General features: G+C 45.0%; 1 protein-coding gene across 1 annotated transcript in view; it reads left to right on the top strand.

Annotated features, from left to right (window-relative positions):
* Nucleotides 1-15,150, top strand: part of LOC139410695 (small G protein signaling modulator 1a) — a 79,546-nt gene that overhangs the window by 53,734 nt on the left and 10,662 nt on the right. Inside the window, exons 14-22 of the mRNA XM_071156103.1 lie at nt 2,654-2,780; nt 3,371-3,435; nt 3,656-3,801; nt 6,967-7,095; nt 7,179-7,370; nt 7,807-7,878; nt 8,430-10,031; nt 10,144-10,268; nt 10,437-10,519. Coding sequence (XP_071012204.1) covers nt 2,654-2,780; nt 3,371-3,435; nt 3,656-3,801; nt 6,967-7,095; nt 7,179-7,370; nt 7,807-7,878; nt 8,430-10,031; nt 10,144-10,268; nt 10,437-10,519 — 2,541 coding nt within the window. The remainder of the gene's footprint in view (nt 1-2,653; nt 2,781-3,370; nt 3,436-3,655; nt 3,802-6,966; nt 7,096-7,178; nt 7,371-7,806; nt 7,879-8,429; nt 10,032-10,143; nt 10,269-10,436; nt 10,520-15,150) is intronic.

Consider the following 15,150-nt stretch of genomic DNA (forward strand, 5'->3'; position numbering starts at 1 on the left):
GGCATAGGCAAGATGCAGTAGATGGCATCGAGTACCGGGTGGAGATTACATACATATGAGATGAGTAATGTAGGGTGGTGTAGGTGTCCTTGAGGGCAGGTAGTTTGGTAGTTTGGTCCCGGTTTGGTAGTTTGCCCCCGGTGATGCGTTGTGCAGACCTCACTACCCTCTGGAGAGCCTTACGGTTGTGGGCGGAGCAGTTGCCGTACCAGGCGGTGATACAGCCCGACAGGATGCTCTCGATTGTGCATCTGTAAAAGTTTAGTGCTTTTGGTAACAAGCAGGATTTTGTCTGCCTCCTGAGGTTGAAGAAGCGCTGCTGCGCCTTCTTCACAACGCTGTCTGTGTGGGTGGACCAATTTAGTTTGTCCGTGATGTGTACGCAGAGGAACTTAAAACTTACTTAACTTACAACTCTTCACTACTGTCCCGTCGATGTGGATAGGGGGGTGCTCCCTCTGCTGTTTCCTGAAGTCCACGATCATCTCCTTTGTTTTGTTGACGTTGAGTGTGAGGTTATTTTCCTGACACCACACTCCGAGGGCCCTCACCTCCTCCCTGTAGGCCGTCTCGTTGTTGTTGGTAATCAAGCCTTCCACTGTCATGTCGTCCGCAAACTTGATGATTGAGTTGGAGGCGTGCATGGTCACACAGTCGTGGGTGAACAGGGAGTACAGGAGAGGGCTCAGAACGTACCCTTGTGGAGCCCCAGTGTTGAGGATCAGTCGGGTGGAGAAGTTGTTACCTACTCTCACAATCTGGGGGCGGCCCGTCAGGAAGTCCAGTACCCAGTTGCACAGGGCGGGGTCGAGACCCAGGGTCTCGAGCTTGATGACGAGTTTGGAGGGTACTATGGTGTTAAATGCTGAGTTGTAGTCGATGAACAGCATTCTCACATAGGTATTCCTCTTGTCCAGATTAGTTAGGGCAGTGTGCAGTGTGGTTGCGATTGCGTCGTCTGTGGACCTATTGGGGCGGTAAGCAAATTGGAGTGGGTCTAGTGTGTCAGGTAGGGTGGAGGTGATATGGTCCTTGACTAGTCTCTCAAAGCACTTCATGATGACAGAAGTGAGTGCTACGGGGCAGTAGTCGTTTAGCTCAGTTACCTTAGATTTCTTGGGAACAGGAATAACGGTGGCCATCTTGAAGCATGTAGGGACAGCAGACTGGGATAAGGATTGATTGAATATGTCCGTAAACACACCAGCCAGCTGGTCTGCACATGCTCTGAGGACGCGGCTGGGGATGCCGTATGGGCCTGCAGCCTTGTGAGGGTTAACCCGTTTAAATGTTTTACTCACGTCGGCTGCAGTGAAGGAGAGTCCGCAGGTTTTGGTAGCGGGCCGTGTCAGTGGCACTGTATTGTCCTCAAAGCGAGCAAAGAAGTTATTTAGTCTGTCTGGGAGCAAGACATCCTGGTCCGCGACGGGGCTGGTTTTCTTTTTGTAATCCGTGATTGACTGTAAACCCTGCCACATACCTCTTATGTCTGAGCCGTTGAATTGCAACTCTACTTTGTCTCTATACTGATGCATAGCTTGTTTGATTGCCTTGCGGAGGGAATAGCTACACTGTTTGTATTCGATCATGTTTCCGGTCACCTTGCCCTGGTTCATAGCAGTGGTTCGCGCTTTCAGTGTCGCGCGAATGCTCCCATCAATCCATGGTTTCTGGTTTGGGAATGTTTTAATAGTTGCTGTGGGTACGACATCGCCAATGCACTTTCTAATGAACTCGCTCACCGAATCAGCGTATTTGTCAATGTTGTTGTTGGATGCAATGCGAAACATATCCCAATCCACGTGATCAAAGCAGTCTTGAAGCGTGGAATCAGATTGGTCGGACCAGCTTTGAACATACCTGAGCGCGGGAGCTTCCTGTTTTAGTTTCTGTCTGTAGGCTGGAAGCAACAAAATGGAGTCGTGGTCAGCTTTTCCGAAAGAAGGGCAGGGGAGGGCCTTATATGCATCGCGGAAGTTAGAATAGCAATGATCTTTATTTGATAAAAAAAAAAAATGTTACCTTTATTTAACCAGGCAAGTCAGTGAAGACAAATTATTATTTACAATGACGGCCTACACCGGCCAAAGACTGACGACACTGAGACAATTGTGCACTTCCCTGTGGGACTCCCAATCACGGCCGGTTGTGATAAAATATATTGTCAAAATATATTTAATATTTGAGATTCTTAGAAGTAACCACCCTTTTCCTTGATGACATACTCTTGGCATTTTCTCAACCAGTGCAGTTAACTCTAATGAGCTTATCCTCTGTAGCAGAGGTAACTCTGAGTCTTCCTTTCCTGTGGCGATCCTTATGAGAGCCAGTTTCATCATAGAGCTTTAGATGGAAAGAAATTCCACAAATTAACTTTTAACAAGGCACACCTGTTATTTGAAATTCATTCCAGGTGACTACCTCGTGAAGCTGGTTGAGAGAATGCCAAGTGTGTGCAAAGCTGCCATCAAGGCAAATTTGTTTAACAATTGTTTTGGTTACTACATGATTCCATATGTGTTATTTAATAGTTGTGTTGTCTTCACTATTATTCTACAATGTAGAAAATAATAAAAATAAAGAAAAACCCATGAATGAGTAGGTGTGTCCAAACTTTTGACTGGTGTGTGTGTGTGTGTATTCTGTGGTGCAGTGGCCCCAGAGCTAATGGACCAGGAGGCAAACATCTGGCAGCCCACAACCAGGAAATCCTCCTGCTCGTCCTGTACCCAGTGCAGCTTCTCAGACGGAGGGCCTCCCAATGGGTGCAACCATGAAAGGTCAGAGTCAGAGACACACACTGCTGGTTACCCAGATATCATCCCTGGACTTTACCGATCTCACTGGCCTGAGAAGGATACAAGAACCCCAGACTCCGGTTCAAATACTGCTTGAAATCTTTCAAATACTTTGTTATTTTTCTTTAACCTGCCTGGAGTGCCAGGTGGGCAGGGTATGCACTTTTTTGACTTTTCTATTGGTTCCATTGCACTAGGCACCCTTAATCAAGCACATACAGTATTTTATATGATTTCAAATAATATTTGAAATAAACCCAGGTTTATTACATGTTGATACTATAGTGCATGCATTTATCTCATCGTTTGAAATGTACTGTTTTATTACCCAATTATGGTTTTGATGTCCTTATGAACAGTGAATGGAGAAGGACATCTATTTAATTTATATTGTAATTCATTTGAGGGAATATTTCCTAAATAATTGGTAACGCGGGACAGTTACTTTAAGATGTTCTTGTGAATGGAGAATAGAGAATGTTTGGGATCAAAATGAAAGTCTTGGACATGTTTAAGACGAGGTGGAGCCCGTATGGAGAACACTTTGACTTATGTGCTGTTTCCTTCTGCAGAGCCCCTTTGAAGCTGCTGTGCGACCAAATGAAGTATCAGATCATCTCCCGGGCTTTCTATGGCTGTATGTGATTGTGAACACAAATCTTGTATCTTCTTTCCCCCTAGATGATTTGCAACGTTTTGCAACAGATTTTAATTTAAAGCAGCTTATCAATTAGTCTAGCATCCAACTATTAATTAAACGTCAGAAATGTCAGATCGCCTTATTTAGATACTGTATCACATAAAATCTCGGAATGTCAGGAGGCTCATTTGATAGCGGTTGTGTTTTTGTATTCCAGGGCTGGCTTATTGTCGTCACCTGTCCACCGTACGTACACACCTCTCGGCCCTGGTCAACCACACTATTGTGGCGCCCGACGCGCCCGGCGATGCCTTAGGGGGCCTCACTGCCGAGGTGTGGCAGAGGTTCCTTCAGGACTGCACCGTAAGCAGCATCACCGTCACATCATTAGCAGTGTCGCTAAGGTTGACACTTTAGTCATCACACACACACACACACACACACACACACACACACACGCACACACACACACACACACACACACACACACTGTGCAGTACCAGACAGCCCAAACCCCCTGGCGACGTGATGCGCACACACACACATACGCACGCACGTACACATGCACACACACACACACACACTCATCTGTATTCATCCGTTAGTCATCACATTGCTCACACATTCTTAGTCACACAACCAGCCGTATGCAAGCTTGACTAATGCCCGGCCTGTCAGCGTATCAACAGCATACATTTCATTGGAGGGATTTTGTTGAATAATCAACCGATGGGAGGCATTCAGTTGACTTATGTCTCAAGTTCATCCATGTGTGTCCAATCTGTGTTTGTAGAGTTCTACTGGCTGTAGTCAATCTTAACATTTTTTCTCACAATTGTAGTTCAGTATTATTCATTATTAAAGAGGGGATTAGGGCCCCCACTGGCATCCAGTGGTACACAACCATTCTGCACGTTGATTGATCAAATAAATAAATAAAATAGTATACAACAGGTGTGCCGAATACAACATGTTACAAGCCCTTCACCAACAATGCAGTTTTAAGAAAAATAAAAGTTAAGCAAAAATGTACTAAATAAATGAAAGTAAAAAAATAAAAGAGCAACAATAATAAAATAACAATAACAATAATGAGTCTATATACAGGGGTACCGGTACCGAGTCAATGCGCTGGGTACAGGTTAGTCGAGGTAATATGTACATGTAGGTAGGGGTAAAGTGACTATGCATAGATAATAAACAGCGAGTAGCAGCAGTATAAAAAGGGGGGGGGGGGGTTCATGCAAATAGACCAGGAAGCCATTTGATTAGCTGTTCAGCAGTCTTATGGCTTGGGGGCAGAAGCTGTTAAGAAGCCTTTGGGACCTAGACTTGGCGCTCCGGTACCGCTAGCCGTGCGCTAGCAGAGAGAACGGTGGCTGGAGTCTTTGGCAATTTTTAGGGCTACTGAGGGGATACTGGTGAAGAATTTAATAAGCCACTGGCTTCCTCTTTTGTTTTTTATACACGTACAGTACCAGTCAACAGTTTGGACACACCTACTCATTCAAGGGTTTTTCTTTATTTTTGCTATTTTATACATTGTAGAATAATAGTGAAGACATCAAAACTTTGAAATAACACATATGGAATCATGTAGTAACCGATAAAGTGTTAAACAAATCAAAATATATTTTACATTTTAGATTCTTCAAAGTAGCCACCCTTTGCCTTGATGACAGCTTTGCACAATCTTGGCATTCTCTCAACCAGCTTCATGAGGAATGCTTTTCCAACGGTCTTGAAGGAGTTCCCACATATGCTGTGCACTTGTTGGCTGCTTTTCCTTCACTCTGCGGTCCAACTCATCCCAAACCATTTCAATTGGGTTGAGGTCGGGTGATTGTGGAGGCCAGGTCATCTGATGCAGCACTCCATCACTCTCCTTCTTGGTCAAATAGCCCTTACACAGCCTGGAGGTGTGTTTTGGGTCATTGGTATGTTGAAAAACAAATGATAGTCCCACTAAGCGCAAACCAGATGAGATGGAGTATTGCTGCAGAATGCTGTGTTAGCTATGCTGGTTAAGTGTGCCTTGAATTCTAAATAAATCACAGTGTCACCAGCAAAGCACCCCCACAGCATCACACCTCCTCCTCCATACTTCCCGTTGGGAACCACACATGCGGACATAAGTTGTTCACCTACTCTGCGTCTCACAAAGACATGGCGGTTGGAACCAAAAATCTCTAATTTGGACTCATCCGACCAAAGGACATATTTCCACCGGTCTAATGTCCATTGCTTGTGTTTCTTGGCCCAAGCAAGTCTCTTCTTCTTATTGGTGTCCTTTAGTAGTGGTTTCTTTGCAGCAATTTGACCATGAAGTCCTGATTCACGCAGTCTCCTCTGAACAATTGATGTTGAGATGTCTGATACTTGAACTCTGTGAAGCATTTATTTGGACTGCAAGCTGAGTTGCAGTTAACTCTAAGGAACTTATCCTCTGCAGCAGAGGTAACTTTGCATCTTCCTTTCCTGTGGAGGTCCTCATGAGAGCCAGTTTCATCATAGCAGAGGTAACTCTGGGTCTTCCTTTCCTGTGGAGGTCCTCATGAGAGCCAGTTTCACCATAGCAGAGGTAACTCTGGGTCTTCCTTTCCTGTGGAGGTCCTCATGAGAGCCAGTTTCATCATAGCAGAGGTAACTCTGGGTCTTCCTTTCCTGTGGAGGTCCTCATGAGAGCCAGTTTCACCATAGCAGAGGTAACTCTGTGTCTTCCTTTCCTGTAGTGGTCCTCATGAGAGCCAGTTTCACCATAGCAGAGGTAACTCTGGGTCTTCCTTTCCTGTGGAGGTTCTCATGAGAGCCAGTTTCATCATAGTGCTTGAAGGTTTTTGCGACTGTACTTGAAGAAACTTTCAAAGTTCTTGAAATTTTCCGCAATGACTGACCTTCATGTCTTAAAGTAACGATGGACTGTCATTTCTCTTTGCTTAGTTGAGCTTTTTTTCTCTTTGCTTAATTAACTTTTAACAAGGCAATTGCGGAAAATTAACTTTTAACATATGTTAACATATGTTCATGTGAATGTTTTTATGTGCCAGTGTCTATGGTAACATTAGTGTATTCATGTGTGGGTACATTGTGTGTGCACTGTTCAGATCTTTGGTACGCCAGACTCAATCAAACGCTCAAAACTAGTAACTGAAAGAAAACAACTGCTACTGGTATTTGAACTGGGTCTGTACGTAGGGCTTTCTACAGTATATCTGTGTGTGTTGTGGCTCAATGACTGAGGCCTCTCCCTCCCCTCTCTCATTCTGTTATCTCCCTCCTTGTTCTCCCTCCCGGCTCTCCTTCCCTGCTCTCCCTTCCTGCTCTACTTCCCTGCTGTCCCTACCTCCTCCCCTCTCCTCCCCTGCTCTCATTCCCTGTTCTCCCTCCCTACTCTCCCTCCCTGTTCTCCCACCATGTTCTCCTTCCCTACTCTCCCTCCCTGTTCTCCATCCCTGTTATCCTTCCTTACTCTCCCTCCCTGTTCTCCCTCCCTGTTCTCCTTCCTTGCTCTCTCTCCCTGCTCTCCAGGCCTATAAGGAGCAGGAGCTGTTGCGCCTGGTCTACTTTGGTGGTGTTGACCCTTCACTGCGTAAGGAGGTGTGGCCCTTCCTCCTAGGCCACTACCAGTTTGGCATGTCTGAGGATGACAGGAAAGAGGTTGGTGTCCCCCTTGCCATCGGAGGTCACCACCAAACCCCTTGATCTCCGACCCCTGACACTTGCCCTGTGACACTGTGCAGGTGGATGAGCAGGTGCGGGCGGGCTACGAGCAGACCATGAGCGAGTGGCTGGGCTGCGAGGCCATCGTGCGGCAGCGGGAGAAGGAGCAGCATGCTGCGGCACTGGCTAAATGCTCGTCCATCTCAGCCAGTGTGGATAATCCAAGCACTGTGCAGAGGATGCTGCACCGTGACTCCAGTGTCAGCAATGAGGTGACACACACACACACACACGCCCACCTGCCCATGTGCACACATTTTTTTAAACATTTTACATTTTATTTAACCTTTATTTAACCAGGTAGGCCAGTTGAGAACAATGTCTCATTTACAACTGCGTCCTGGCCAAGATAAAGCAAATCAGTGAGACAAAAACAACAACACAGGGTCTGTACATAGTCTTGTGGCACACAGGATACCCGGGAGACCAACATGTTAGCTCTCCAACGCCTCAATAATATGAAACTACAAAGCATATTGTGTAATGTTCATTTGAAGCACCAATAATACACTGCCTTTACGACAGTTATATATCATTACATACAGGCCTACAGAATTACTTGTCCACATGAGTGTTTTGTATGGATACTGTTGTTCCAGGGTTTTATTGACCTCTCCATTGCTTGTTCTCTGGTACTACTCATGCCAGTCCTCCCAGAGCTGCAGCTCAGACAGACAGAGCCTGGCTCGCTTGCAGAGTGACTCTGACAGCAGTACCCAGGTACCCATATAGACAGAGATCCTCTTAAATATATAAAATGTTAAATGCATTCCATATGTAATTCTATGCCCCTCTACACATAATTAACAGTAATGAATTATTTATAATTGATGAACAATAAGAATAATAACACACATAGAGCTGAATATACACTCACAAAGGCTACTATACACAAAGGCTACTTAGTCTCACGGGACTGAAAAGAGAACTATAGAACAATGTCCTGAGCTTACCTGTGGTGTACAACTTTATTTTGGTCCACCAATCACTATTCTAGTGGAAATATGTTGTATTTTGGCTTCAAGTTCAAAATCGAAGAGCACCTCCGAAAGCTAAAAATAGTTCCATGACTGTTTTTGTAATATTCATACCAAAAACACCTTTCATATTACAACTGTGCGATTCCTATTGTTCCAAAACTATGGAATTACCTTAGTCTTTTACAGTCTTTAGCTTTTTTGAACCAATATTGCTCTCTCTCCTGCTAGTTCTTCACATCCTCCCTTCCCTTCCATAACACTAGCCTGCTTCCCTTTGACTTGTTCTTTCAGGTGTTTGAGTCTGTGGAGGAAGTGGAACAGATCGAGACAGAGCCCAAGAGTGAGGAGGCCAAGCCGGTTCCCAAGATCCCCAATGGAGGAGGCCTGCCCAACGTGGCCAGCTCCCCAGACTCGGGGCATCCCTCCTCTCGCAACTTCTCTGTCACCTCGGGCATGTCAGACCACTCTCTGAGCACAGAGGACAGCACTGTGCCTGACACCAACCCCAAAACCACCATCAGTACTCCTCCACAGCTGACCCCAGCCCAACAGATCCCAGTCAAAGTCCATCAGGAAGAGTTGGAAGCAGATGAGCCAAATGTCCAACCCCTGACCCTGCAGGATGAGAAGGACCTCCAGGCCAAGGACCGGCCAGATAAGGAGGAAAAAGAGAAGGAAGAGAGTGTGACTGAAGTGGCCCAAGATACTGAGGACACCAAGACAGAAGATCCAGAGGTAAAAATGGGGGAAAATCCAGAGACGGCGGAGGACAAGGCAGCAGACCCAGCTGAGCTAGAGAGCCTGAAAATAGAAGAAGAGAAGACTTCCATGACTCTATCTAATGAGAAAGATGAGGTAAGGACCTCTGAAAAGGAAGACAGCAAGTTACCAAAAGCAGAAGTGGATGCTGTAAAAGGAACAGTGGAGTCCAAAACAGATGAGTCCAAAACAAGGGAGGCTAAAGAGCCTGATGCAGAAGTGATGAAAATGTTGGATGGAGAGCCAACAATGCAAGTACACACAGAGGAGATGCAGTCACTGGAACCTGGGGAGTCAGGAGAAGCAAAGGAGAACAAAGGACCAGAACCAGAGTCTGTCGACCCAGAAGAGAATAAGACATCCCAAACATACAATAGAGAGCCAAAAGGGGAGAATACATCGATATCAACGGTGACTGCAGAAGCAACGGAAGACACAGCATCAGAACTGGATGATGAAAGAACTTCAGAAACAGGGGCTGGAGAAACAAAGAGTGCTGAAACAACAGAGGTAAAGGAAGCCAATGCAACAAATGTAGAAAAGACAGAAACTGAGAAGGGAGTAGAAGCCAATCAGACTTTGAAATCTGAAGAGGTAGTCGAAACAAAGGTGTATAAGACAGTGTCACCAGAAGAGGTTGCAGAGGCAAAAGTGGAGGAGATAAAAAAATCAGAGGAAGTGGGAGAAATAGAGGAGGAGGAGATCATACTATCTGAGGCCAAGCTGCCAGAGTCAGAGAAGAATAAAAGCCCTGTTGCAGAGACCAGCGTGGCAAGAGCAATGGATAGCACCACCAGGCTCGAAGAGGCTCTGGCCACCACAGAATTAGACGAGTCTCCTTCGGCCATTGAGATGGAGGAGATTTCCTCAGCTAAATTCTCCATGGCCCTACCATGGGACAGGAAGGGCCTGTGTGAAAGCTCCGGGGTCCGGGCTGCTCTCTCTGAGGGCTCAGTTCACCATCTGGAACTCCGTTTGGAGGAGAAGGAGAAGTGCAAGCCCAGCCCTGAGGGCACAGAGTCCATCATGTCTGAGGAGCCTGAGATGGAGAGCCTCTTCCCTAAATTTGATTTCCTGACCGTGGGAGGAGAGCTGAAAATCTCTCCAGTGCCATCCATCGGAACCACCTACTCTGTAGGCACTTGGCATTTCATTTTTTAGAATAAAAGTTTGGAATAATCGAGATCTATTTAGGTGTTTGGTTATTCTTTAAAATTTGTGTGGTGGTTTTGCACCTTTGTTGTAGCAAGAGCTTTTGGACATGTACACGATCAACCTGCATCGCATTGAGAAGGATGTCCAGAGGTGTGACAGAAACTACTGGTACTTTACCCCTGCCAACCTGGAGAAACTGCGCAACATCATGTGCAGGTAAAATAAAAACAATGCCATTCATGATTCTCTACTCCACTTTTGTAGACAGGTTTGTAAATAATCTAGCACTCATTATGTTATGTGTGGAGCGCAATTAATACATGGAAAATTGGAAGAATGAATTAGTCACACTACACAGTACATGATGCTGACTTCTCTTCGCAGCTATATCTGGCAGCACCTGGAGATTGGCTATGTGCAGGGCATGTGTGACCTGCTAGCTCCCCTCCTTGTCATTTTGGATGATGGTGAGTTAACGCTGTGAGTCAAGGCTGTGAGCTGTGTTGTGTTCCTCCCTCACTCTCCTCCTTGGTAGTTGTGATATTGATTCTGCGATGGCCGCAAAATGTGTCAACCTTCAAGATAATTTTTTCTTCTTAAAAGTGATTTGACTTGATCAGTAATTTTTTAAAGGGGGGCTGAACTCACCGATTCCGCATGTGTTTTTCTGATGCTCATTAAGAATTTTTTTTTTATTTGCATCATGTGGTTCAATGTGGGTGTGTTATGTTCGCTATAATGTACCCTGGCAGTTACTGTTGTTTGTCTCTATTGAGTAACGGTAGCAACATTTTGCCCTCGAAATAGAATTAATATAAGATAAATCAAGAAATCTGTAATTAATTTAGACGTTTTTGCCAAGGTGGTCTTAATCGTGCAATTTTACATCTATCTAAGGTGCAGTATTTCTCAAGTAAAGAAACTGTATGAAAACTAGTAGTGCACTGCAGAAAGTATCGAGTCAGCTGCTACTGCGCTCTGAACTGATTTCTGAGAACGTCTACAATTTATCATCAGCGAGCTGTCAAATTATCGTAAATAAAGCACCAGCTGCACACTGTTTATCAGTGGCTTTTGTTTTTTCCTTAAATAGCCATCTGTCTTATGTAACTATACCAAACGTAACATATCATACTAATTTGAGTGTCTTGGATTTACATTTACTATGTTACGTCTAGTCTATGAGAACAGGCTGGGAATAGACCACTCCGATTAGGATAGAAATGCTTCACCATATGTTGAAAGTGATCACTCAGAATGGCTGTGTATTTATTGGCGTTTACCTTGCCCTCTAAGGGGTTGAGTGGCCCCAAACCAGGAAAATTCACCCCACACCATAACAGAGTTGCCAGATCCCTCATTTACACAAGTGTTTCCTTTATTTTATTTTACCTGTAGCAGGCACATTGAGCAGGCAGGCCATGTTAGATGAATCAGCTTATCAAGTCACTGGCGAGTGACAAAGTGCTTCAGTGTCATTTTGTTGTTCAACTATTACCGTAGTGTGCGTCCGTCTGGCAGAGTTTTTTAGCGAATCATGTTACAAAACAGGTCGTGGCGGGACACAAGATGCTCATGAATGGGTTGACAAGTGGCAGTTGGGATGCAAGTGCAAATTGTCTCAATTCTCATTTGCCCACAACAGTGGCAGACTGGAGTGATCACTATCAAACAGATCAGCAAGTTGCCACTTGATAAAAGGCTTAATCGTGCATCGTTGTGACACACTGATATGACGTCACCACGTCACAAAATAATGCTGGGTTCTTGTTACAAGACGATCAGGGAGTAAAGACATGTTGAAGTTTACCTCGTGTCCAGTTGATTCAATCCAGTATAATATCCTAACTTAGCACAAGTTGTAAGTATAGGATTGAACAATGGCGAAGAGGATAATGTTTGAAAATGATAATTAAATCTGAAAAGTGAGTTAAATGGTCGACAAGATGGAAAGCACCATGCCACAGTTTGACTGCTACAGTGAACCTGCTACGCTGACGTTCTGCTCTTGAGCAAGGTAGTTAACCCCCAACAATAACTGCTCTCTGGGCACCGCTGATGTGGACGTCGATTAAGGCAGTCCCCTGCACCTCTCTGATTCAGAGGGGTTGGATTAAATGTGGAAGACACATTTCGGTTGAATGCATTCAGTTGTACAACTGACACGGCATTCCCCTTTCCCTTGTGCCACAAGTGAACACGGCATTCGCGAGACTGACACAGAAAACTGGTGAGACAGTTCAGCAATTTGTTACTCATCTTAGACAAGCAGCTAAGGACTGTGTATTTGCAGGAGATAAGAACAATCAGATTAGAGGTGCCATACTGAGCAAGTGTTATACAGAATATTTGCGGCGAAAGCTATTGGAGGAGGGCCCTAGGCTAACATTAGCGCAGTTACTCGAGCCACAATGTGAAAGAACTGAAGTGCAAATGTCCACCATGCATGTGAGTACAGATGCGAAGGATGATGAGATCATGTTTTCAACAAGGAAGGGAAATATCACAAACGGGTCAGAGACAGAATGTAGACGGAAAATACAAATCAGAGAAAGTTTGCTACCTTTGTGGACATGATCATTTTGCAAAGGACCCTGCTTGTCCAGCATGCGGGCAGACCTGCAAGAAATGTAACCGAAAGGATAGTTTTGCAAAAATGTGCAAGACCAAAGATAACTCGAAACAGATTGTGAAATGTGTTGATTCAGAGGAACAAAACAGAGCCTATGCATCTGTGCATGAGAACTGTAACTCAGACAGGATCCCGTTCTCAGTGGGAGGGGACAATTTATTCATGTTAATTGATTCTTGGGCCACAACTAACATAGTAGATGAGAGCACATGGGAAAAGCTGAAAGCCACAGAAACCAGGTGTCGTTTATCACTGACTGATAAAAAGCTATAAGTATACTCATTAAACGAGTCAATACCAGTGAAAGGAGTTTTCACATGCCAAATAAAGCTAGGCAAGCGCAGCACACAGACTGAGTTCACTGTGACAGAGAGCCGTTGCTAGGGAAAGAGACTGCCGTTAAATTGGGTGTGTCAAAAGTGGGTGTTGGCAGAGCAGCAGTGACAGATGTGAAAGCGCAGATAAAACAGTGGTACCCCAAGCTGGTTGAAGGGATGGGTAAGCACAACACAAGGCTGATCAACCTACATGTTGATGAAAACATGACACCAGTAGCACAGGCCATTAGGCGTGCTCCATTCCACCTGAGTGAAGCTGTGGAGAAAAAGATAGAGGAACTACAAAACATGGACTAAGCGAGAGAGTGGATGAGGTCACGCCATTGGTGAATCCAGCGGTGGTAGTGCCAAAACCGATAGGTGACATAAGACTGTGTTTGGACATGAGACAAGTGAACACAGCAATCATATGTGGCAGGTTCCCAATCCCCACAGTAGATTAACTTTTGAAAGGAATAAATGGGTCTGTCATGCTCAGTAAACTGGATCTTAAATGGGGCTACCATCAATTGGAGATAAAACCAGGGCTGTGGACTGACTCTCAACTCAGAGAAATGTCAGTTCAACATGAATAAGATGTTTATGGGCATGCTACTCTCACAGAAGGGCATCGGTCCCACAGCTGAAATAGTGAGAGCAGTGGTCAAGGCCAGGGAGCTTGACACTTCATCAGAGGTTCCTAGCTTTCTAGGTTCAGTGGGTTACAGTAGTAGGTTCATTCCCCAGTTCTCTACATTCTCAGAGCCTCTGCGGAAGTTGACCAAGAAGGACACAACGTTCCACTTCAGACTGGAACAGAAGTAGACATTTCAGACATTAAAAGACTGTCTGAAACCACGACTCTTGCATACTTTGACAAAGATGCTCCCACAAAAGTAATAGCAGATGCAGAACCAGTGGGCTTAGGAGCTGTGCTTGTGTAAGAATAACACAGATAAATGGTTCCAGTCTGTTATGTGAGCAGGAGTCTATCAGAGGGTGAACGCAGATATTCAGAGACTGAGCAGGAGGCCTTTGCATTGGTTTGGGCTTGTGAAAGGCTTTGCCTGTATGTATACGGCAGGGAATTTGATTTAGTGACTGATCATAAGGTCATAAGGCTCGCAACGAGCGGTGGGTGCTGAGGCTCCAACCTTATGACTTTCCGTGTTGTCCACATACCAGGGAAAAACAATATTGCTGACTCTGTCTCGTCTACTTGGAGAGACTGCAGTGAATGAATCACACACACATGAAGTAGAGGAGTATGTGAGATTTGTGGCTGTGAACGCAACTCCAAGTGCAATGACCAGAAGGGAAGTGGATGAAGCATCTGCTACAGATGAAGAACTAAGAGAGGTGAGAAATGCTATTCGGAGTGGGTATTATGCGACATGCCAGGCATATGCACCTATAACAAATTAACTGTGTGTAATTGGACAGTTAGTCCTAAGGTTTTGATTTGAAGGGGAACACTCATTGTTTTGCCACATGTACTTTGAGGCATTGTAGGCACAAAACAACATCTCAGGAGTAAAGTATGGTGGCCGGGCATGGACAAAGCTTCAGAGAGACACGTCAAGTCAAGTCATGGTTACCAGATTGTAGAACGACCAGACGTGCCAGAACCGCTGAGATCCACAGCGCTACCTGATGTTGCCACTGATCTATTGGGTTCACTACGAACAGGACACTCCATACTGGTAGTTGTAGACTATTACAGCAGGTATTATGAATATGATATTGTGCAATCTACCACCACAGAAAAGGTGATTAATAGTCTGTAGACTATTTTCAGTCATCAAGGTCCACCAATAACAATCTGATCTGATTGTGACCCACGGTACTTCATCCAGTTCCAAAACTTCTGCCAGGAAAACGGGATACAGCGTGTGAAAATTATGCCAAAATGGGCACAGGCAAATGGTGAAGCGGAGCGGCAAAATGCCTCCCTCATGAAACAAATTCACATTGCACAAGCTGGAACCAGGAGCTACACAAATACGTCACAGTTTACAAATCCATTGATCACTCTACCGAGCCCAGCTGCGTTCCTTTTCAAAAGGAAAAGCTTCTGGATATAGCTGCACCACAGAGTGAGCTGGAGACATGGGATCATGGTGCTGAGGAGAAAGGGAAATCCTAGATC

The sequence above is a fragment of the Oncorhynchus clarkii genome, chromosome 6 (genome assembly GCF_045791955.1).
Source record: "Oncorhynchus clarkii lewisi isolate Uvic-CL-2024 chromosome 6, UVic_Ocla_1.0, whole genome shotgun sequence".
Taxonomy (NCBI): Eukaryota; Metazoa; Chordata; class Actinopteri; order Salmoniformes; family Salmonidae; genus Oncorhynchus; species Oncorhynchus clarkii.